Source organism: Erythrolamprus reginae, chromosome 1, assembly GCF_031021105.1.
Source record: "Erythrolamprus reginae isolate rEryReg1 chromosome 1, rEryReg1.hap1, whole genome shotgun sequence".
Classification (NCBI taxonomy): Eukaryota; Metazoa; Chordata; class Lepidosauria; order Squamata; family Dipsadidae; genus Erythrolamprus; species Erythrolamprus reginae.
In genome coordinates this window covers 28,464,219-28,489,554 of record NC_091950.1, presented here as the reverse complement: position 1 = coordinate 28,489,554, position 25,336 = coordinate 28,464,219, and the positions used below count along the sequence as shown (strand labels likewise).

General features: G+C 42.8%; 2 protein-coding genes across 5 annotated transcripts in view; both read right to left on the bottom strand.

Annotated features, from left to right (window-relative positions):
• EPS15L1 (epidermal growth factor receptor pathway substrate 15 like 1) overlaps positions 1 to 12,045 on the bottom strand; it is an 89,393-nt gene extending 77,348 nt beyond the window's left edge. For 2 of the 3 annotated variants that reach the window (XM_070748414.1, XM_070748452.1), the window contains exon 1: positions 11,975 to 12,043. In XM_070748414.1, coding sequence (XP_070604515.1) covers positions 11,975 to 12,016 — 42 coding nt within the window. In that variant the 5' untranslated portion in view covers positions 12,017 to 12,043. Of the gene's footprint in view, positions 1 to 11,974 lie in introns of all 3 variants that reach the window. The other variant, XM_070748423.1, reaches the window with a different exon arrangement.
• Positions 12,046 to 14,090: 2,045 nt separating this feature from the next.
• The window catches only part of CALR3 (calreticulin 3), a 17,276-nt gene continuing 6,030 nt past the window's right edge, over positions 14,091 to 25,336 (bottom strand). The window contains exons 3-9 of one of the 2 annotated variants that reach the window (XM_070748370.1): positions 24,699 to 24,902; positions 24,233 to 24,327; positions 23,535 to 23,744; positions 17,500 to 17,613; positions 16,301 to 16,444; positions 15,551 to 15,643; positions 14,091 to 14,369 (exon numbers count right to left, since the gene is read on the bottom strand). In XM_070748370.1, the coding sequence (XP_070604471.1) occupies positions 14,232 to 14,369; positions 15,551 to 15,643; positions 16,301 to 16,444; positions 17,500 to 17,613; positions 23,535 to 23,744; positions 24,233 to 24,327; positions 24,699 to 24,902 (998 nt within the window). In that variant the 3' untranslated portion in view covers positions 14,091 to 14,231. The remainder of the gene's footprint in view (positions 14,370 to 15,550; positions 15,644 to 16,300; positions 16,445 to 17,499; positions 17,614 to 23,534; positions 23,745 to 24,232; positions 24,328 to 24,698; positions 24,903 to 25,336) is intronic. The other variant, XM_070748378.1, reaches the window with a different exon arrangement.

The window sequence follows — 25,336 nt, the reverse complement described above, 5'->3', positions numbered from 1 at the left end:
TAAAAACACTTCCCTCCTGGACCTTATTTAACCCTTTAATATATTTAAATGTTTCGATCATGTCCCCCCTTTTCCTTCTGTCCTCCAGACTATACAGATTGAGTTCATTAAGTCTTTCCTGATACATTTTATACAGCGATGGCAAATCTTTTTTTCCTCAGGTGCCGAGAGCGTGGGCAAGTGCCCACACCCATGATTTAATGCCTGGGAAGGACGAAAACAGTTTCCCTCACCCCCCCAGAGGCCCTCTGGAGTCCAGAAATAGCCTGTTTCCCAATTTCTGGTGGTCCCAGTCGGCTCGTGTTTCGCCCTCCCCAGGCTCTAAAGCAGTGATGGTGAGCCTATGGCATAGGTGCCACAGGTGGCACACGGAGCCATATCTGCTGGCACTTGTGCCGTTGCCCTAGCTCAGCTCCAACATGCATGTGTGTGCCAGCCAGCTGATTTTTGTCTCACATAGAGGCTCTGGGAGAACCTTTTTGGCTTCCAGAGAGCCTCCAGGGGGATGGGCAGGGCGTTTTTACCCTCCTCCGGCTCCAGGGAAACCTTTGGAGCCTGGGGAGGGCAAAACACGAGCCTACTGGGCCCCCAGAAGTTGGGAAACAGGCGGCTTCTGGACTCCAGAGGGCCTACAGGGGACAGGAGAAGCTGTTTTTGCCCTCCCCAGGCATTGAATTATGGTTGTGGGCACTCGTGCATGCGTGATAGTACACATGCACACTCTTTCGGCACCCTATGAAAAAAAGGTTCGCCATCACTGCTCTAAAGGCTTCCCTGGAGCTGACGGAGGGTATAAACACCCTCCCCTATTCCCCCGGAGGCTCTTTGGAAGTCAAAAACGCCCTCCCAGTGTCTCTGTGTAAGCCAAAAATAAGCTGATCAGCACACACATGCATGTTGGAGCTGAGCTCAGGCAATAGCTTGTGTGCCTGTAGATATAGCTCCGCATTCTACCTGTGGCACCCGTGCCACGGGTTCGCAATCAGTGGCTTAGTACAAGTGAAGCAGTGGAAGTGATGTGCCGGTGTCTGGACGCTGTTGGGGACTGGATGGGTGTCAACAGACTCAAACTCAACCCTGATAAGACGGAGTGCCTGTGGGTTTTGCCACCCAAGGACAATTCCATCTGTCCGTCCATTACCCTGGGGGGGGGGAGAATCATTAACCCCCTCAGAGAGGGTCCGCAACTTGGCGTCCTCCTCGATCCACAGCTCACATTAGAGAAACATCTTTCAGCTGTGGCGAGGGGGGCCTTTGCCCAGGTTCGCCTGGTGCACCAGTTGTGGCCCTATTTGGACCGGGAGTCACTGCTCACTGTCACTCATGCCCTCATCACCTCAAGGCTCGACTACTGTAACGCTCTCTACATGGGGCTACCTTTGAAAAGTGTTCGGAAACTCCAGATCGTGCAGAATGCAGCTGCGAGAGCTATCATGGGCTTTCCTAAATATGCCCATGTTACTCCAACACTCCGCAATCTGCATTGGTTGCTGATCGGTTTCCGGTCACAATTCAAAGTGTTGGTTATGACCTATAAAGCCCTTCATGGCATCAGATCAGAATATCTCCGGGACTGCCTTCTGCCGCATGAATCCCAGCGACCAGTTAGGTCCCACAGAGTTGGCCTTCTCCGGGTCCCGTTGACTAAACAATGTTGTTTGGCGGGGGCCAGGGGAAGAGCCTTCTCTGTGGCGGCCCCGACCCTATGGAACCAACTCCCCCCAGATATCAGAGTTGCCCCCACCCTCCTTGCCTTTCGTAAGCTCTTAAAAACCCACCTCTGTCGTCAGGCATGGGGGAATTGAAATATCCCCTTCCCCTAGGCTTATAAAATTTATGTATGGTATGACTGTATGTATGACTGGTCTCTTAAATTGGGGTTTTTAGCTTTTTTAATATTAGATTTGTTTACGTTGTCTTTTTACTGTTGTTAGCTGCCCCGAGTCTACGGAGAGGGGCGGCATACAAATCTAATAAATACAAATACAAAATACAAATAGGGAGAGGTATGAATAAAGTTAAAAGGACTTGCGTAGGAATGGCATCAGATCATTTGTAGCCAGCCGGAACACACGGCCTAAAGAAGCCACCTACCACCTCCCCTTCTCATTTACTGACTGCAATAACATTTCATTCGCTTGTCCTCCAAAAGAATTATCAATGGACAAACATTTCTTTCTTTTAAACAGGCTCAAGGACAGTTCAGTTGTTATAAAGGGCCTCCCACTGCTCTCTAGTTTGAGGTCAGTCTAAATAACACCCAAAGGCAATATTTGGCTTTCTCCGAGAAAGCATACAGGAATTGCATGGTATACGTTCAGTAGTGGATGATAAATGCAGATAACGTTAAAAAAAATACGTTGCCGCATATTGTTTGTCATTTGTTTCAGTTAATTTATAATGGGGGAAAAAAAGATAGGTACCTCGGTTGAGCTTAACAAAGATAAACTGAGGCAACAAAAGCATTAAGGAGCATCACTTAGAAACTGAACTAACAACTTTTTTTTTTCCACAAGATCAGGAGTAAGCCCTGAAACTAAGCACGGGAACAGAATGCTATGGAAACAAGAGAGAAAGAACAGGGACGTTTCACTCTCTCTTGTCCTCAATATACAGTGCTGGAATACCATTATCACATGGTTTAATTTAATTTAATTTAATTTATTTGACTTATATGCCACCCAATTTATTTGACTTGTATGTCGCCCAATCCTGTGGGACTCGGTTGAGGTAAAGGGCAAAATTGCCACAGAATTTTACCTCAGCGCTCATTCTGATCTTCTCCCAAACAATGAATAAGTTTTATTCATCACTTCTATTCTGCTTTCTGCACAATTGGTTGTTTAATATAGGGCTCTCCAACCTTGGCAACTTTAAGACTTGTGGACTTCAACTCCCAGAATTCCTCAGCCAGCTTTGAAGGAATTCCTCAGCCAGCTTCAGGAATTCTGGGAGTTGAAGTCCACAAGTCTTAAAATTGACAAGGTTGGAGAGCCCTGGACTTCAACTCCCAGAATTCCTCAGCCAGCTTTGAAGGAATTCCTCAGCCAGCTTCAGGAATTCTGGGAGTTGAAGTCCACAAGTCTTAAAATTGACAAGGTTGGAGAGCCCTGGACTTCAACTCCCAGAATTCCTCAGCCAGCTTTGAAGGAATTCCTCAGCCAGCTTCAGGAATTCTGGGAGTTGAAGTCCACAAGTCTTAAAATTGACAAGGTTGGAGAGCCCTGGATTAGTACGTCACTTCAAGTTAGTTCTTGACTTATGGCCATAATTGAGGCCAAGATTTTTACTGCTAAGCAAGACAACTGTCGTGAGGTTTTGCCCTATTTTGCAACCTTTCTTGCCTCGGTTGTTAAGTGAATCACAGCAGTTGCTAAGTTAGTAACCCCTGTTATTGGATGAATCTGGTTTCTCCATTTATTTCGCTTACCAGAAGGTCACAAAAGGTGGTCACATGACCCTGGGACACTGCAACTGTCATAAATATGAGTAATATTCTATTTTCTACTATTCTCTGCAATTCTCTATGGATTTCATACTCATGAGACCATCTGCTAAAAATTAAGGAACATTTATAGAGCACTGCACAGCAAGACAGCTAGACCCAAGAACAGTTTTTTCCCAAACGCTATCACTCTGCTAAACAAATAATTCCCTCACCACTGTCAAACTATTCACTAAGGCTACTACCACTACTACTTTTAGTCTTCTCATCGTTCCTATCATCCATCTCCTCCCACTTATGACTGTAATAATTAATAATAATAATAATAATTATTATTATTATTATTATTATTATTATTATTATTATTATTATTATTTATTAGATTTGTATGCCGCCCCTCTCCGAAGACCTGTTGCTTGTATCCTTACGATTTATATTAATATGGCTTATTTCCCGATTGCTTATTTGTACCCTATGACAATCATTACGTGTTGCACCTCATGATTATTGACAAATGTATCTTTGCTTTTATGTACACTGAGAGCATATGCACCAGACAAATTCCTTGTATGTCCAACCACACTTGTCCAATAAAGAATTCTAGGTCCCACAGAGTGGGCCTTCTCCGGGTCCCATCAACTAAACAATGTCGGTTGGCGGGCCCCAGGGAAAGAGCCTTCTCTGTGGCGGCACCGACTCTCTGGAACCAACTCCCCCCAGAGATTAGAACTGCCCCTACTCTTCCTGCCTTCCGTAAACTCCTTAAAACCCACCTTTGCCGTCAGGCATGGGGGAATTGAAACACCTCCCCCGGGCATGTTCAATTTATACATGGTATGCTTGTGTGTGTGTGTGTTAGTATATGGGGTTCTTTTAAATCTTTAAATATTTTAAAGTTATTTGGATTATTTATGATTTGTTCTATCTTGCTGTGAGCCGCCCCGAGTCTTCGGAGAGGGGCGGCATACAAATCTAAATAATAAATAAATAAATATTCCATTCCATTCCATTCTATTCTCCTCTACTTTAATTACCCAGTATCTGAATTTTAATTATATGACCACAGAGATGCTGCAATTGTCGTAAGTTGCAAATACAGTGATCCCTCGAGTATCGCGAGGGTTACGTTCCAAGACCCCTCGCGATACTCGATTTTTCGCAATATAGTGGTGCGGAAGTAAAAACACCATCTGCGCATGCGTGCCCTCGCGCATGTGCAGATGGTGTTTTTCACTTCCGCACTTGGGAAGACCCCCGACCAACAGCTGAGGACCCGCCTGCCCGCCGCCGCGCCGCTCGTGCCGGGAACCAAACAGCCTGAGTTGCTCCCGGATTCTCCTCCGACCTGCCCTCAACTTACCTTCCAGCTGATGCTTCGATCCTTGGAAGAGGCCAGAGCGCCTTTCTGCACCACACTCTCCGCTTCGGTTCCTTTCCGGAAGATGGAAGTTTCTCTCCTTCCATCCTTTCTAGCAATACAATACTCGATGGTTTTAACCATCCTTTCTAGCAATACAATACTGTACTCGATGGTTTTAACCATCAAGTATTGTATTGCTAGAAAGGATGGAAGGAGAGAAACTTCCATCTTCCGGAAAGGAACCGAAGCGGAGAGTGTGGTGCAGAAAGGCGCTCTGGCCTCTTCCAAGGATCGAAGCATCAGCTGGAAGGTAAGTTGAGGGCAGGTCGGAGGAGAATCCGGGAGCAACTCAGGCTGTTTGGTTCCCGGCACGAGCGGCGCGGCAGCCGCGTTCCTCATGCCGCCGTTGCTGGCGCGGGCGCCACTTGCGAGGCCGCTGCGTTGCTCCCGTTTGTGCGGCCGCCGCGCCGCCGTTGCTAGCGCGGCCGCCGCTTGTGAGGCCGCCGTGTTGCTCCTGTTTGTGCGGCCGCCGCGCCGCCGTTGCTGGCGTGGCCGCCGCTTGTGAGGCCGCCGCGTTGCTCCCGTTTGTGCGGCCGCCGCGCTGCTCCCGTTTGTGCGGCCGCCGCGCCGCCGTTGCTGGCGCGGCCGCCGCTTGTGAGGCCGCCGCGTTGCTCCCATTTGTGCGGCCGCCGCGCCGCCATTGCTGGCGTGGCCGCCGCTTGTGAGGCCGCCGCGTTGCTCCCGTTTGTGCGGCCGCCGCGCCGCTGTTGCTGGCGTGGCCGCCGCTTGTGAGGCCGCCGCGTTGCTCCCGTTTGTGCGGCCGCCGCGCTGCTCCCGTTTGTGCGGCCGCCGCGCCGCCGTTGCTGGCGCGGCCGCCGCTTGTGAGGCCGCCGCGTTGCTCCCATTTGTGCGGCCGCCGCGCCGCCATTGCTGGCGTGGCCGCCGCTTGTGAGGCCGCCGCGTTGCTCCCATTTGTCCGGACGCCGCGCCGCCGTTGCTGGCGCGGCCGCAGCTTGTGAGGCCACCGCGTTGCTCCCCTTTGTCCGGATGCCGCGCCGCCGTTGCTGGCGCGGCCGCCGCTTGTGAGGCCGCCGCGTTGTTCCCCTTTGTCCGGACGCCGCGCCGCCGTTGCTGGCGCGGCCGCAGCTTGTGAGGCCACCGCGTTGCTCCCCTTTGTCCGGATGCCGCGCCGCCGTTGCTGGCGCGGCCGCCGCTTGTGAGGCCGCCGCGTTGTTCCCCTTTGTCCGGACGCCGCAGCGCCGTTGCTGGTGCGGCCGCCGCTTGTGAGGCCGCCGCGTTGCTCCCGTTTGTCCGGCCGCCGCTTGTCCGCGCGCCCGCCCTTCGCCTGCCCACGCCGTTGCTCGCGGAAGCAGCGCTGGGGTTTCCCCGCCGCCCACGCAAAGGGGAAACCCCGGCAAGAGGGGGAAGACCCAGGGAAGCCGCCCAGCAGCTGATCTGCCCGGCGGGGAAGCAAACTCCACCATCTACGCATGCGTGGCCATAGGGAAAAAAAAGGGCGCACATGCGCAGATGGTGTTGTTTACTTCCGGGTTGAAAAATCGCGATATAGCGTTTCGCAATAATCGAGATCGCGAAACTCGAGGGATCACTGTAGTCATAAAGTCAGTGGCACAGAACTTGAAATGGTCACTAAATGAATACTTGCATGTCAAGGACTACATATATATATATACACATAGGCCTCCCTTCTAGAAACCATCTATCTATAGTTGACTTCTGTTCTAATCAGCTTCAGACAGCCTCGCCAATTATTAGCGATGATGGGAGTTGTGTCGAGATATGCCCTACTGGAAAATTTCAAGAACGTCGATTCAGGCTTAATTTGAATGCCTTTCTTTTATTCTTTTTTGACTGTCTGAAAGGCAAAAACAGAACTCACAGTGTCTAAGGTAGTCATAAAGAGCTGTGCAGCTGTCTTTACGATTCCTTTAGCATCCAATGGGAAAAATAAAGGCTAACCACATGTCATGAATACCCATTCTGTTATTACAGAACTGTGGCCTACCATTTGGTTTTAACGCTATGCAAAATCACCAACAGTGTTCCCTCTGGTTTTCCAGCAAGAGACAGAAATCCAAATTTTATCTGCCTTGAAGGGTGGGAAAGATATGCAAGGTCAAAAGAGATACTCTTTGCTCAAGACCAACAATAAACTGTAACTAACAGCTCTGATGCATGGGCAGCCCAGTACAAGGGGTTTTTTTTCAAACTTTTTAAAAAATTGTCACTTACAAATTAATATGCCTGTACCTTAAAATATTAAAATAAAATACATAGATATATTTTAATCAATAATATTTATTTATTTATTTATTTATTAGATTTATATGCCGCCGCTCTCCGAAGACTCGGGGCGGCTAACAACAATAAAAAAGACAATATAAACAAATCTAATATTAAAAATAATCTAAAAGACCCCAAATTAAAGAACCAATCATACATACAAACATACCATGTATAAATTCTATAAGCCTAGGGGGGAAGGGAAAATTTCAATTCCCCCATGCCTGACGACAGAGGTGGGTTTTAAGGAGCTTGCGAAAGGGAAGGAGGGTGGGGGCAACTCTGATATCTGGGGGGAGTTGGTTCCAGAGAGTCAGGGCCGCCACAGAGAAGGCTCTTCCCCTGGGTCCCGCCAGACGACATTGTTTAGTCGACGGGACCAGGAGAAGGCCAACTCTGTGGGACCTAACTGGTCGCTGGGATTCGTGCGGCAGAAGGCGGTCCCGGAGATAGCCCAGTACAAGTTGTCATCCTGGTGTTCAGCAAACCAATTCTATTTCCCAGAATGAGCATGCGATGCCTTTGGCAATGTATAGAAGCTGCGATAGTTCACAGAAAAGCTATCCACAAACAGCCTCTGTAACAACTGCTACTCAACAGAGCCTAGATCAGGAGTTTCCAACCTTTTCTATACCCCAGATCCTTACAGCGCTTCTGATATACAGTAGTCCCTCGCTATACCTACTGCGGCTTCACTTCATCGCGGGTTTCTGAGGAAGCCGATCGGCAGATTTAAACAGCCCGCCAAACTCGATCGGCAGGTTTTTCAAAAAATAAATAAATCTAAAATTGTAAATACTGTATTTAAATACTGTATCTAAAATAAATACTGTGTGGGAAGGGTTTATAAACACTTAAAACAATGAAAACTACCAAACAATTACAATATAAATACTTAAATAAGTACTATCAGTCGATAAATTCCCCATCGCGGATTTCACCTATCGCGGCCAGGTCTGGAACGTAACACCAGCGATAGGTGAGGGACTACTGTATTCTCTCAACCTTTACAAAAGTAAATAACTATATGCATATAATGATCCATGTACACTATAATTTTGAAACTTCTAAACACAATTTTTCGCACCCCGTGGAATATCGTCTTGCACCCCCAGAGGGTGCAAGCACCCCTGGTTGGGAACCCCGGGATTAGGGGGTTCCCACCATCACTCTACGAAAAAAATATTTCCCTCAACACTGTCAGACTTTTTACTAAATTTGCACTTCTAGTTTTTTCTCATCATTCCTATCATCCTTTTCCTCTCACTTAGGACTGTGTGAATGTAACTTGTTGCTTGAATCCTTAAGATTTTTATTAATATTGATTGTTTCTTCATTGCTTATTTGACCCCTATGACAATCATTAAGTGTTGTACCCCATGATTCTTGACAAATGTATCTTTTTCTTTTATGTATGCTGAGAGCATATGCACCAAGCAACGAGTCTACGGAGAGGGGCAGCATACAAATCTAATAAATAAATAAATAAATAAATAAATAAATAAATGAATGAATGAATGAATGATAAATAAATAAATAAACAAACAAACAAACAAACAAACAAATAAATAAATCCTTGTTTGTCCAATCACACTTGGCCAATAAAAATTCTATTCTATTCTATTCTAGATAAAAACTCTTCTTTATCTCTATAATTGGCAGAATCTAGACAGAGCATCAATACATTCAGCATCTGTGTGTAAACATCTGGTGGAACACTATCAGAATGTAAGAAAATGCTTTCTACAATCTATTATCAGGTAGATGAAAAACATTTGTAATGTCTGGTCTAATTAGGAACAACATCTCAGATTATCACCAATTTTCATAATGTCGGAAAATAATGGAGGTCTACATTAAGACTCAAAGGATTCAAGGAGGAGAGTATTTTGCCTGGGCCTCTTCCTCTCTACAGCCTTGGAATTTACAAGCCAGAATGAGATGCACCCAAAGCTTCCAGAAGTGCTTGGCTTCAAAGATGCCCTTTCTGAAAAGAGCAATTTATAACTGACTGGTTGTGCTTGACATCTGGGCTATGCGTGGTTCTGGGCTTTTCTGCAAGCAGAGCCAACATGGAGATGCCTTTCTCTGCTAGACAGCAGCCATTAACTTTGCAGGAATACAAATTAGCCTGGGCAGAAGCAGCACTCAGGGTTCTAAGGACTTTGGGTCCGTGTCCAAAAAAAGGAGCCTGGAAAACAGCACTTGGCTTCAGGCCTATGATTCTCACTTGAACCAGAATAAGCTCAGAAGGGATGCTCTTAGCAACATTATTTATTAACATGCATGCGACCAATCTCTATTTATACAGAGATCGCTGGATTTTCTTTTCCTATGCATAGACCTCCGAATCAACTTCTCCCCAAGAGAAAGATGTCAATATTTCTTTTTTCTGAGTACTCATGACACATTCCATAGACCAGAGATCTCTCTGCCATTTTTCTTTGTGGCTGAATGTTTACTGTGTACTATTTCATTTGGGAGGGAGAAAGTCTCATTAATGCTCAGCTACATCCTTAGAATAATTAAGCAACCTGTTTACAAACATGGCTACATTTTTGCTCAAGGGGTCCTTGGTTAACAAATAATTATCCCTAGTTCCTAGTTTTTGCTAGAAACTGCTCTAAATCAGCAATAGTGGGGCTGGTACACAAACTTCTGGATTTAACCAAGGAAGAAAGAACACATCAACCCAGATTATGTTTCCCCATGTAACCCTACCAGTCATTTATGAGAGTTTATCATTCGGAGTTGCACAAAACTCCACCCTTATTGTGACAGATCTTATCCGGTAGGTCAGCCAGCTCAGTGTCAGAGGCCTTTGTGTATTCTCTCCAGCCTTGCACTAATTTCCATGTCTTGCGACATTCCTCCAATCTGGTAAGGAAATTCCTCCGTGGCAGAAGCTGCCTAAGGAACTGAAACATCCCTTGAACTTCAGCGCAGAAGAATACAGTCAGCTTCAAAGAGGCCACAGCCATTTTTAATGGCATCATCTGAATTAGGTTGCAGATTATGAGGCCATCAAAAAAGTTATCTTCAACTATTGCAGGTTACAGACGATCTTCTCCAAAAAAGCTCTCTCAGTGCCACTTCTACAAATACATTCAGTTCTTACTTTATGGGCTAACCTGGCTTTAAAATTTGGTGGCAATGTGTAGTTTTTTACCAAATAACTTTATGATTTTTGGCCTTCTTTTACAAAACGTATAGAATTCTTTATTGGCCAAGTGTGATTGGACACACAAGGAATTTGTGCATATGGTCTCAGTGTAAATAAAACAAAATATACATTTGTCAAGATCATGAGGTACAGCACTTAATGATTGTCATGGGGATCATATAAGCAATATTTGTATATTTATATCAATAATATTTATTCTTATTCTTATTCTTATTTAGATTTGTATGCTGCCCTTCTCTGAAGACTCTGCTATCATTTGACAATGTGATCCTCAGATATGTTTTAATTGCTTATATATCATTGTTAAATGGTTTGTTATTCAGTAAGAAATGTAAGTCCTAAAAATCCTCATACTCCCCCAGTTGGCTACTAAAAAACGCCGGAGAAAGCAGAGCATAAGCTGTAAGATCTACAGCCTGGCTACACCCATCTTTATCTGGAAATGATTTTTATTTGGCTTAATTTCTAGATTTCTATCAACAAGCTTTGTGAGATTTTCCCAGAAGAAAAAAGACGCCGCTTGTTTGAACTGGTCCCATTTCAGCCTTTCAGTTTTGTACTGGTCTTCCCAAATTTCCCAGTGTTTATAAACTGAATCAATTCTCAATGTTTAGCTTTAGATGGGTCTGTATCTCTGTAAACATCCAAGCATCATCTGGATCCCACTTTTCTGGGGAAATGTACTTCTGTGGCTAGATTTGGCAGTGCTGAAAATTCTTCAGCACCTATTCAAGAGACTCTCCAAACACATGCACACCCACTCCTTTTTTTTCTGATATAAATTTTTTATTTTCTCCAACATAAAATAAAAACAACGCATAACTTCAAGCACAGCATCAGTGCTTATAATTAAACATATAATTTTCTTTTTTCTTATAGTCATTCAATGGAAGCTCTTCTATCTCTTTCCTCCTCTAAAGAGCTTGGTTGTTGGTTGATTGATTGATTGATTGATTGATTGATTGATTGATTGGATTTTTAAGCTCCCCCTTTCCGAGGACTCTGTACAGCATTATAAATTGTGAAATCTCTAAGAAAGCATCTAACAATAAAACAGTGCAACAACCTATACGTTCGTAAAAACTCACTAATTCGCATCTTAATTTTAACACGCACACCCACTCCTATACACCAGGCAAAGGCGACGTATTTGGGCAACGCCGGTTCTTCAATCAAATCCCGGCCTAGGACTTGCAGCCCCTTTTTCCTCTTCCTTCGCCGTAGGATCCCCCAAGCCCGCTGTATATAAGGTTTCTTTCCAACAGCCCTGCCAAGTAGGCCAGGCTGGGTCAATTAGGGAATCAAAGAAGGGGGCTTCTCGGTTTGGTTCTGAAAGGTGGCGACGGGACCCTCCAGGGCAGCCCAGCTGTCTCTTCTCCGGGGCTGAGTTGCCTGACTCTCTCTTTCCGCCGCCGAGGACGGACGGCCTTCCCCGTTAATAACCCGATGGTCCGTCTCTTTCCCCGGGAAGGGGGAAAAAACGGACACCGCTTCCCCGCCCGAGAGACCACCTCCCATCAAGGTCGCGTGTTTTGCGGGGAGGAGGCGGATGCCTTCCCCTCCCCTGCTTCTGAGTGACGCCGGCTTTCTCGGATAGCGGACGCTCTGCCTCTTTTCTCCCTCCCGCCGCCATTCTCCCGGCGGCTCACCCCTCCGCCGCCCTTCCTCTCGGTCCCCCTACCTGCGCGCCGCCACCGCCGCCGAGGGGGCCGAGCGCCGCCATCTTCCTCCTCCTCCTCCTCCTCCTGGGAGGGGAGCGGCCAGAGAGGGACGGGGCGTGGCCACGAGAAGTACAACAGCGGCGGCGGCGGTGAGCGCCCCCAAGTGACCAAGCGAGGAAGCGCTGAAAAGAATCCCTGTCGCGGTGTCGCCACTTCGAAGGTCCGCGGAACATGCTGCCGGCGGCCCCCTTGACCTGCTTTCCTACTGGGAGGCGAGGCTTGGCTTCCTCGGCACCATTCTTGCCGCTGCTGCCTCGGAAGACTTCTGAGGCTAGAAAGCGACATTTCCCCCCCCCCCGCTTCCTCTTTTGGGAAAATCTTTTGGGGGTAATAGGGAGGTATTAATTCCAATATATTATTATTATTATTATTATTATTATTATTATTATTATTATTATTATTATTATTATTATTATTTAGATTTGTATGCCGCCCCTCTCCGGAGACTCGGAGCGGCTTACATATATATTGTGCCATGGTCAGACCACACCTGGGGTATTGCATTCAGTTCTGGTCACCACACTTCAAAAGAGACATACAGACTCTGGAAAGGGTCCAGAAAGAGCAACCAAGATGATAAGGGGACTAGAGACCAAGACATATGAAGAGAGGTTGCAGGAACTGGGCATGGATAGTCTAGCGCAGGGGTAGGCAAACTTGGCTCTTCTGTGACAGGTGGACTTCAATTCCCAGAATTCCTCAGCCAGCATGATTGGCTAAGGAACTCTGGGAGTTGAAGTCCACGAGTCATAGAAGAGCCCACTTTGCCTACCCCTGGTCTAGTGAAAAGAAGGGCCAGAGGGGACATGATAGCAGTATACAGATATCTGAGGGGTTGCCACAGAGAGGAGGGGGTCACACTATTCTCTGGAGCACCAGAGGGCCAGACGAGGAACAATGGATGGAAGCTGACCAAGGAGAGATTCAACCTGGAAATAAGGAAGAACTTCCTGATGGACAGAGCGATCGACCAGTGGAACGGCCTGCCAGCGGAGGTTGTGAATGCCCCAACTCTTGACATATTCAAGAAGAAATTGGACTGCCCTCTGGCTGGGGTGGTGTAGGGTTTCCTGCTTGAGCAGGGGGTTGGACTTGATGACCTACAAGATCCCTTTCAAATAGATAGATAGATAGATAGATAGATAGATAGATAGATAGATAGATAGATAGATAGATAGATAGATAGATAGATAGATAGATAGATAGATAGATAATACAGTTCACACTGAAACAACATCGCCAAAAAGGCTTGAAGAGTTGTTAACTTAATTTTACGTAGCTTCTGCTCCGGTAATCTCACACTACTAACAAGAGCATACAAAACTTTTGCCAGACCATCCTTGAATACGGCTCATCTGTCTGGAACTCACACCGCATTTCGGACGTAAACACTCTTGAAAATATCCAGAGATACTTTACTAGAAGAACCCCCCACTCCTCCACTCACAACAGAATATCCTACACAACCAGATTTACAATCTTACGTTTAGAAAGCTTAGAACTACATCCCCTTAAACACGACCTAACCATAGCCCATAAAATCATCTGCTACAATGTCCTTCCTGTCAACGGCTACTTTAGCTTCAATGACAACAACATATGAGCACATAAGATACAAACTCAAAGTAAACCGCTCCAAACCAGACTGCAGGAAATACGACTTTAGTAACTGAGTGGTTGACACATGGAACTCACTACCAGACTCTGTAGTATCATCACCTAACCCCCAAAACTTTACCCTTAGACTATCCACTGTTGACCTCTCCCGATTCCTAAGAGGTCAATAAGGGGCGTGAATAAGTGCACCAGCATGCCTACCGTCCCCTGTCCTAATGTTTCTCTCTTACTAGTATCATGAACATAAACATTGTCATATCTTTGTATACTACCAATACGTACTTGACAAACTAAATAAATAAAATAAATAAATAAAAATTCAGAAATGGTAATGAGACCCACCCACCCCCTTTCCTCATGCAACCCGGAGTCCTGGAGATAATTCGGGAGAGTTAATTCCCCTTTGCAAAGATGGATGGTTGGACTTGAAGGAGAGAAAGAAACGAAATCGTTATGGACTTTTTTTGTCAACAATTTACTTTATTCAAAAAAAGCTCTTTTGATATCATTTTCAGAGAAACCAAACAGTTTCTTCCAAGGCATCTATTTATACAAACATGGTCTCCGGCCCTTAATTTAAATTCTGAGCGGGAAAAAAAGTCAGAGCTCCTCCTTCTGCGCTACAATTCTCTCAGATTTGTTCTTTTGAGGTGATTTCTTTTTTGGCTTCGGGGTCTTTCTCTTTTTCCCTTTCTTTTCTTCCTTTATTTCTTTCTCACTCATTGTCTGTTCCGGCTCCTGGAAATTTTAAATAGAAAATGAAAGGTCACCTTAGGAAACCTGTTGTTCTGTCGGACTCTCAAAAATTCACAGGTACAAATTTCAGACATACACACGTTTGAAAATTCAAAACAATGCTCTTTATAATGAAAATTCACTTAAACCAAGCCCTCTTTTGGTATAGCAAAGAGCACTCGTCTCCAAACAAATTGGTAATTTGTACAAGTCCATTATCAGTTCTGTGATACTTAGCTTGCAGCTGTGAGGCAATTCACAGTCCTTCTTCTTTCACAAAGTGAAACACACTTTGCTCTGGTTTAGTTTCAAAACGGGGAAAAATCAGCACACAAAAGATCAAAGTCAGTAAAGCAGTCACGAAACACAACAATCAGATAATCCTCCACAATGGCCAAACCCACAGGCTGCTATTTATAGCAGCCTCACTAATTACCACAGCCCCCTCCAACCACAGGTAGCCTCATTTTCTTTGATAATAATCTCTCAGTTGTTCTTGCCTATGCATCGCTCTCCACATGTGTGGCTGTATCATTAACTCTTGTTCCGAATCCAAGGAGGAGCTAGATAATTGACCTCCTTCTGAGCTGTCTGCCACACTCTCCTCCTCCCTGTCACTCATGTCTTTTTGGTCAGAGGAGCCTTCATCAGCAGATTCCACCGGGGGAAAAACAGGCCTGCAGCATGTGGATGTCTCCCCCACATCCACAGTCTTTGGGGCAGGAGCTGGGCCAGAGCTAACCACAACACCTGTTGTCATCTCAGATATCCAACTGAGCAAATCTACTCCCTTGCGGGAATTTTCCTTGGATCTGCTTCCTCCCAGCTAGCCTAACACGACAACTGGAAGAACAAACTGCAGGTGGCTCCAGTTCCAATGTCAGGTGCAGCAGCTGCTGTCATTGGACAGAGCAAAGATGCTCCACCTTTGTATTCTCATCCAGGTGAGAAGACACTCAGCATCCCATCTAGGTGTATTGAGAAAGTTATCTCAAACAGTCTTACTGTGTGGCTGTGGCTATTTTGGAAATGCACCTGCAGAGCAGCGGTAGACTCCCTCTTCCAATGTCAACCATCCAAACAAAAAGAGTTCTTTGAGAAAAAGGATCAAGTAATAGAAGAACAATACAACCACAAAGGGAATCTATGCTTTGGTTACATTTTAGAGAAGAGATCATCCTTACCTTCGTTTTGCCCCATGTTTCCTCACCAAATGTTGTCGCATACTTTTCATCATCGGTGATCAAGAAATTATCAAAAATAGTTCCAGATCTTACCTGCAATTAAGAAATACAATAGTGTGTATTTATATACCGTATTTTTCAGAGTATAAGGTGCACTGGAGTATAAGACTCACCTTAGTTTTGGGGGAGGAAAATAGGAAAAAAATAATCTGGCTAGTCTTTAGTTTGCTGGTTTTGAGCCCACATGCTTGCTTTTTATCCCCTGGTTGGGGATAAAAAACAGTTTCTAAAACACTTCACTTCTCTCTCTCTTCAGAGAGAAACTGAGAAAATCAGGCAAAGGGACAATAGCTTTGCTAGCAAAGCGCAAAAGATCACTTCACTCATTTGCACCTCCTAAGGGCTAAAAAAAGGCTCAGATGATTGTGGGGGAGGGAGGAGCAGTAATGAAAGAAGTAGGGAAAGGGAAGATTGCTTAGCTAGCAAAGCACAAAAGATTGTGTTAGCACCTCGTTAGTGCTAAAAAAAAAAGCTTAGTAAAAGCTACATTCACAATATAAGACGCACCCAAATTTTCAGACTCTTTTAGGTGGGAAAGGTGCATCTTATACTCTGAAAGGTACAGTAGATTTGAATCAATAGCTCTGTGTTGCTAATAAATTTTCTCATGCAAACACAGGAGTCTGTTCACTTCAACCAATGAGGACAACACAGTAATTAACGTACGAACCAGGAAGAGGCCCAACTGACCTGCCAAAGATCTAGACCAATGACGCTGATGTTCTCATAGACAGAAAGGCTTGGGTCTGGCACATGCTCAGGATTTGCAATCTGGGGATGGGGCCAAATGCCTTTGTAGTTGGGGTTTGGGATTTTCCTGGGCCGCCAGTTCCCCTGAAATAAACCAAATATTCTCAGTTTTAGATTCCAAGGGAAACATAAAATCAAGAGAAAAACTCAAAAATGAAGGTATAGAAATAGACTGGCTACCATACTATCAAATACAAAGTAGATACAAAAAATATTTAATAGAATATGGAATATGCAAAAAACCTTACGAAATAGACAAAATTTTAACAGGCCCCGATAAAAAAATTATTACTAAAATATATAATTATTTATTAAATTATGAAAATATAGAAGAAATAGTCAAACAGAATATGATAGCATGGATGACAAATTTTGGTTATTCAATTCAAATAGATGATTGGGAAAAATTATGGAAAGTAAATTATAAAATTACATTATCTATACCATATAAAGAAAATTTATATAAAATGTTTTACCGATGGCATTATGCACCAGCACGCTTAGCTAAAATACACCCGAGTATAAGTAATAAATGCTGGAAGTGTAAAACAGCCACAGGAACATATTATCATATCTGGTGGTTATGCCCACAAAAAAAATTGGATTAGAATTCAGGGCTGGTTGAAAGAAATATTGGAATATAAATTAGAAACAAATGTTAGAAAGAAATGTATTTATTGGGGATAATCAGAGGTCAACACAGCAAAGAAGACTATTATTTAATAACACATATACTAACATCAGCAAGATTGGCATTCGCACAAAATTGGAAACAAGAAAAGATACCAAATGAGATGGTGATCAACAAAATGTTAGACTGCGCTAAATTAACATATGAATTACAAGATGAACAAAATAAGAACTACTATAGAGTGTGGGAGAAACTGTATAACTGGATAAGAGGAAAAAATAAATAAAACAAGAAAAGGAATTAGTATTAAGGAAATATAATGGGGGGGAAACAGAATTGTTAAATATTCATTATTATGTATAACAGATAAGTATAAATGTTTAATGTTGTTTGTATGTTTGTCGATATAAAAAAATAATAAAAAAAAATATTCTCAGTTTACGGCTATCCAAATAGCCACCCAATTCCTCAAAGTTCACTTCAAAACAAGGGAAAAGTGGCACCGTACTCTGTAGAGAGGATTCTTGAGCAGAGGAGGTTGCCAGGTGTCCTGTGTTGCATCATCCCAGTCTTTAGGTTTTTCAGCGCTGTTGTCCACAATGTATTCGTCGATATCCCAATCCTATCACAGGGATTGAAAAAAAGGAAAAAAAGAAAGCAAAATGACAACTCCTGACTAGCAGGTAAAACCCACTAGCTTTATGGGGAAAACAATATATAGTATGATTAGTATTTAGTATAGTAAATCAACCCTGGTATATATCACAGTACACTGTCATCCTGTCAACCTTGTGCTATAGTTCAGAGAAGAAGCCCACTCAGAAATATTGGCTCAAGCTTTATTGTAAAGTTGCATTTTAAAAATATTTATTTATTTATTTATTCATTTGTCCAATACACAAATACATAGGAAGAAAAATAGACATGTAGTAATATATATAAGGGTAAAAGTGAACTTAGAGGAGAGGATATATGAAAGAAAGAGAATATATATGATAAGTGAGAGAAAGGAAAGACAATTGGACAGGGGACGAAAGGCACACCAGTGCACTTATGTACGCCCCTTACTGGCCTCTTAGGAACCTAGAGAGGTCAATCGTGGAGAGTCTAAGGGAGAAATGTTGGGGGTTAGGGGTTGACACTATTGAGTCCGGTAATGAGTTCCACGCTTCAATAACTTGATTGTTGAAATCATATTTTTTACAGTCAAGTTTGGAGCGGTTCATATTAAGTTTGAATCTGTTGTGTGCTCTTGTGTTGTTGCGGTTGAAGCTGAAGTAGTCATTGCGGTAGGACATTGCAGCATATGATCTTGTGGGCAATACTCAAATCGTGTTTTAGGCACTGTAGTTCTAGGCTTTCTAGGCCCAGTATTGTTAGTCTATTTTCATAGGATATTCTGTTTCGAGTGGAGGAGTGAAGGGCTCTTTTGGTGAAATATCTTTGGGCATTTTCAAGGGTGTTGATGTCTGAGATGTGGTATGGGTTCCAGACAGATGAGCAGTAGTCTAGGATGGGTCTGGCAAAAGTTTTGTAGGCTCTTCTGAGTAGTGTGAGATTGCCTGAGCAGAAGCTGCGTAGGATATGCATGTCTGGAAGTACATCTTTCATCCCTCTGCTTTACATTCTGAAAAACTAGGAAGGGTCCATTTTTTGAAGTGTTTGCCATGCCCACATTCCTTTCCTCAGCTGCCATTTGTCTGACCATTGTCTAATCGGTGGTTTTTTCTCCTATCTTCCAAGATTATTTCCATATCCCATTTCACATCCCATGAAAAAAGAGAAATCTCTAATCCTTGGACATTCATTCCAACAGGATACTCAGCATTGAGTTTTTCCCGCTTCCTTGCTCACAATTTTTTGTATTTGAAGTCTGAGCAGTTTCTAAAAGAATGATACCTAATTCTTATTTAATAGGCTTTGAAGGATTGAAAAAAAAGTGTTCTCTTTGATGTAGGGTTACAATATCAGGCTAGAATCCAAGAGGCTTTGAGTTCTAGTCCCACTGTATACATTAAGCTAGGCTTGCTAACTTTAGACCAGTCATTCTCTCTCAGCCCTAGGGGGAAAAAAGCAAGAACAAACTACTTCTGAAAATTATGGTCAAGTAAACACCAAAGACTTTTGCCAGGTAGATACCAGATGTGGTATTCAGCTGGTTCAGAACGGTTCCGGTAAACCAGTAGTGGCAACCTGGGAGTAGGAGTGGGCTTGCACCCACTCACCTGCACCTGCTCAGGTGTTATGCTGTCCTATTTAGCCATGTTTTCAAGCCACGTGCATGCATGCAAGCCCCTCTCGCATGAGTAAGGGAAGCCGCATGCATGCGCAGAAGGTGTGTAAATGAGCGAGCGCTCTCTGGGCAAACCAGTAGGAAAATTATGAGAATCCCTCCACTGGTAGTTACCAGTAATCATGACCAGCTTGAAGGCATGTGTATGCACACTCCTACACACAGGACTGAAAATGAAATGTGTAGGGAAATTCAAGAGAAAAGGGCAAGATAAATGCTATGAAATGGATTTAGTAATAATAAATGAAGAAAAATAGAACTATTGTGGCTCCCATCCATTACAGATCACCATATAGCAGTATTTCCCAACCTTGGCAACTTGAAGATATCTGGACTTCAACTCCTTCCTGGAGTCCACGTTTCGGCTGGCCAGGAAGGACGTCTCCGTGACATCAAAGCTCCGCCCCTGGAATTCCCTATTGGGATTCCCCACCTCAGTTTGAGCCTCCCGACCGGCCGACAGCTCCACAGCTCTTCTGCAAAGGTGACAGCCGGGCGGCGGCGCTCCTCAAAGGCCTCCCGAACCCGAACTCGAACTTTTGCCAAACTTCCGGGTTCGGCGTTCGTGGCGGCGGGTTCGTAAGGTGAAAAAAGTTCATAAGAAGAGACAAAAAAATTCTGAACCCTGGGTTCGTATCTCGAAAAGTTCGTATGACGAGGGGTTCATATCACGAGGTACTACTGTATTTGTTTTTCATATTTTACCATTATTCGCCCATCTCAGTTATTAAGTGAGTTATTTATTGGCTATTTAAGATGTGATCACCCATAGTATAAAATCCATCACAGTACAGGACTTAGCTATTTGCAAAACCTCGCTCATTTCATAGAATCATAGAGTTGGAAGGGACCTCCAGGGTCATCGGGTCCAACCCCCTGCTCAATGCAGCATTCACTAAACCATCCCAGAAAGATCTAGTCTCTGTTTTTGAAGACCTCCAGTGAAGACCTCCTGTGGGAAACTGTTCCACTGGTTTACCACCCTGACCCTTAGAAAGTTCTTTCTGATATCTAATCTAAATCTACTCCCTTGCAGTTTCATTCCATTGTTTCTAGTCCTTCCATGTGCTAATGACAGCCCTTCAGATATTTGTAGAAGCTATCTCCTCTCAGTCTTCTCCTTTTCCATTGTTTCTGCCTACCCTGGAACAATGGACAAAGAATGGGTGTACTGTGGCTCCCAGCAGCGCCATCTGATGGGAAAGAGGTGACATGCTTTCTCAGCTGAAGTGCCTGTCCCTCTGCAAAAGTATCTTCCAGGTGGTTTGAACAGCCCTCAACCTGCTGTCCTTTTAATTAAGCCTGAAGGCCTTCCACGGGCTCTGGAATAGGTAGGGATATCTGCCCATCTTGAATGAGATCATTTTAATGGCTGGGATAGGATTGCTCTCTCGCTATAGCTTCCTTGCATTATTAATTTTTTATTGTTTTATAGATAAGATGTGTTTTACAGAGTAATTGTGGGTTTAATTCTAAATAAATCAATAAGCATACTTAAGCATTTAAACGTAAGTAAAATGAACATAACGGTCTTTTTCACAACTTTCCAAATTACAACAGGAAGGAGGCCAGGCTACAACTCTGGAAGAATTACATTGCATAATATAAAGGCAACCACTGAGAAGGGCGGATGGTCTAATCCAGGGGTCCCCAAACTTTTTACACAGGGGGCCAGTTCACGGTCCCTCGGACTGTTGGAGGGCCGGACTATAAAAAAAACTATGAACAAATTCCTATGCACACTGAACATACCTTGTTTTAAAGTAAAAAAACAAAATGGGAATGTACTATTTAGAGGGGGGGAAAGGTCTGAAATTCATATATGTTTATGTTTTGTTTTTAATTTTCTTTTGTTGACATCTGATTGGCTATACAAGGTTTTCTTGGCTTATGAAAAATGTATAAAGAAAGAAGGAAGCACTTTGGCATAATGGTTAATAAGTTAGAAATATAATTGGTGTTGCACTTTTTGAAGGAACATTAAGGAGGAAATTTAATTAAAAGAAAATGAATGTAACTGGATGACAAAATTAGAAAAAAAACTTTTGCAACTTTTTGATGATTGATATAAGTTACTAACAAAATACTGCATTTTATTCATGGAAAATTAGATGGTACACTGTGTTGTTTGAATGTATGTTGAGAGAAAAATTTTAAAAAATTACCACCACCACCCAAAACAGTCCTTCCTTTCTCTGTCCCTCCATTCATTTCATTCTTCCTTCCTACCTTCCTTCCTTTCTTCCTTGTTCCCTCCATTTCTCCTTCCTTCCCTCCTTAATTCCTCTCCACTTCTCCTTCCCTCCCTCTCTTTCCCTTTTCTTTCTTTCTCTCTCTCTTTTCCCTGTGCTCTTGTCACTCACCGGCGGGCCGGATAAATGGCCTCAGTGGGCCGCATGTGGCCCGCGGGCTGTAGTTTGGGGACCGCTGGTCTAATCCTATCATCTATGCCCCTCCACATCATTGCTGGTACAGAAATACTATTTCAGATTTCATGCATCTTCCCCGCAGATAGGATGCAGTTGCCCACCAACGCCAGCACAAAGAAATGGGAAGGGGCTTATTAGCAGCTGCCCAGTCTTCTTTTGCAAGCCCCTCCACAAAGGACAAAACCTATAAGGCCTGCTACATGCTTTTCCTACAAGACAAGTTACGCACTGGCTTTTCCCATTCACCACTTGTGCACCTTTTTCTATAGGGAAGGAAATAGTGGTTTCCCAGGTCCTAAAAAAGGATATTAGTGAGTGAGTCTTTCAAGGAGTGGGTGGGTGTGGCTGCCATATCATGTTAGGATAGGATTTAATATCTGGACTTCTAACATAAATGTCTTATACACTTTTACTCCATTAGCCAGGAACAGGACTGCACGTAGGTCACAAAGTGAGTCTGCATTTCTGGTGAGATCTGCTTGGAAGTGACTGGCCACAAAGCAGTTCAAGGCATCTCTCCTCGAATAACAAGAATGTGCCAGCAGGATGAGAACTGTGTGATAAAAGGATGCATGTTTACATTTCCTGGGGCACACCGGACGAAAGCAGCAATAAAAGACCTTGCTTTGTGGTAAACAGGAGATAACCATATTCACAACAAAGGTCCCAGGAAATTGACCATAAGAGACATTTGTTCAGTAGAAACTAGTTACGTGCCATATGTAGATAGGAAGGACTCGGAAGTTGTATCATATCTTAGAGTTATGTTATTGGATGTTTGTATATCACTTGACATATACGTATAACCTTACCTGATTTGCATATTCCCCCCAATAAAAGGAAGTGCACGGCCCAAAACTGTGTCATTTCACCCGGAGAGAAATGTGTCCAGGTTTTCTTTCTAGGATTCGAATTCGTGAGTGACCCGACGCGTCTGGGTTGCCCTAAGTCCCTCTGAAGACCCTGTTCCCCACAGGGACTTTGCGGCATCCGCAGGTGGGCCTTTTCTTCCCTAACTCCTCAATTTGCATATTACTTAACCTACCAAGCAAGTGGATGTCTGGATCTGATTCCTAGAGCAGACCTTTCACCTATATAATCTATTAATAAAATATACAATATGATTCGATACAATATCAATATGAAACAAACCCCAGTGGATGGAGTTTTTATCAAATTTGCAGTTAACACAGAATTTGGAAAACTAAAGGGGGAGGGTGGACATCTGATTTTGACAGAATGACCACTAACTGACGTCAACAATAATTTGGAGAGACAAATTCAAAGGACAGCAATGGTACATACATAGCAAAAAGATCTCAGGATTGTAGATCATCAATCATATCAAAAAGATCTAAGGATTGTTCAGTCCCTCACAATCTGAACCAAAGAGTGTGATGTACAGTTTCTATCTCATGAGAAGTAGTAACTTGACTCTCTGCAACAATAATATAAGGTCATTTGACACACTGAGTCCAGTTGTGGATGCTGTACTTTCAAAAATGGAATGGACTTGGTGAAGAACAAAAAAAATTTGGTCACTATCTCCTAGATGGGAACACTGAAAGTACTTTCAGCCTGAGGGGACTTAATAACATTTTTTAAACCTTCAAAAGGCTACCTCTAAGATGAAAAATGCTTATGCTCTGCTCTCATAAAGCCCTACATCACAGGGGAACAGTATTTGATCAAACGTTAGGACAACTATTTTAATCATAAGATCCATACACTCTCCTTGTGGCTAGTCATTTGCTGGGTATGCCTTGCTCTGGATTTTTCCCATTGGACAAGTGATTGTCCACTTCCACCCTATAATATCACCTCTGGCTTTGTGTCCTCTGGATCATCCATGTCAGCTTCATCATCCCAATTCTCTGGTTTCTTCACTGCTGGATCATTTATTCTCCTTGGTGGCAAGAAGTCCCAGTCATCCTCTAAAATGCCGGATGCCACCATTTTATTATCAATTTTCACTTCATAAGTGTGATCTGATTTTAAAACCAGTGTATATAGGTGTGTGAATCCATCCACCTAAATAAAATGTGGGAAAAGATAAATACTGGTTTGTTTCAACATCTTTAGTAAAACTAATTTCAGACAGATGGCCATAATAGTGTGCAACCACATAAGTCTAGTAAATGTGTAAAGTATTAACACAACAGTGTTTGTTCTCTGTAAATGTGCATAAGTTTATCTTATAGAAATTTTAACCAAATATCACCTGCATTGTTTGCTGTACAAAATATCACTTATGTATGGTTTTGCCTACTAATGCATATTGCAGTAAAAAAGTATTTTTGAGTCATGCATGATTCCTTAAAATTATATGAGCATATGAACAAACGTTTTCTTGGCAACAAATTATTTTCTCCCATAACTATTTTTCAAATTTTCCAGTTTATCTTACAAGCTTGGTATTCTCTAATTATGATTAACTGACATTTTTTATCTTACTTTAATGGCTCAAGATCATAATATTATGGATTACTTTTTATTATCGTGGTTTTTTAAAAACTTACTTTGCAGCGAATTTGTTTCTTAACAGGATAAACTTTGTTCTTGTAGTTTAAAATGATATGGACTTTCTTTGTATCAGAACCACATATATCAGGCCCTGAAACAGATAATAAAGTTTGCTTTTTGTGTGTTATATAAAGTACAGAAAATACCTCAGATTATTTCAGATTGATAAAATCTTTGACTTTCTAAATAATGAAACTTTCTACCTATCTCCAGTAATAACTGCAGATAAAAATGTAAGAATCACAACTATCAGGATCTTCTGTGAAAAAAGCTCCTAATACAAAAGCTAAAAGGGAGGTCTGGAAGTATTTTAGCCAAATTTATCTTAGATGAATTTTAATGAGTAATTATAGCTTTATACCTTTGTCTAGGAGTCCTCTTTATTAACTTTGGGCCTCAGTGCAAAAAGTTAGTGCCAATTTTGTCACACAATTTTAGGCAAGTTTATCACAAGCAACTCACCAAACATGATGTAGTAAAGAGATTCCCCACTCATATTCTTTTGGTTCAGATTGGAAGGAAATAATTTCACATAACCACCACCGCAGTCCATTTTTTGTTCATGCTTTACTGTATACTGAATTACCAATGATTTCCCCTTATTGCTGAATGGTTTAAATCGTGATGAGATGGCATAAAACTTTGAATTTTCACTTGTTTGCAGACCTAGAGTATGAGAAATCATTTCACACAGGCACCAAAATTGTAAATAGAATTGCCAAAGTGCTTTGATTATCATAATAATTAGAAAACAATAAAAGTATGGAGGAGTGTGATTACTATAAAATTTGGGGAAAGTTTTATGAATGGTTGGAAACTAAAAATAATTGAGAAGTATTTTCTTTTAATTACTTTTGAAGAAATACGTGATGATTTAATTTTAATCTATTAAAGACCCAGATGACGAAATAAGGCTTGGTGGCAGCATTGGATAAGGAGTTAACACAGAGATGAAAGGATTAAATTAGATACTGAGTTAAGATGTTAAGATGTTTATGTTTTATTATAAATAGAAAAAGGGAATATAAGGGATAGATTTCATAATATTGTTATTTGTAGATGAAGCATATCTCATGTGTGGTTAATTTTAATTAATTTAG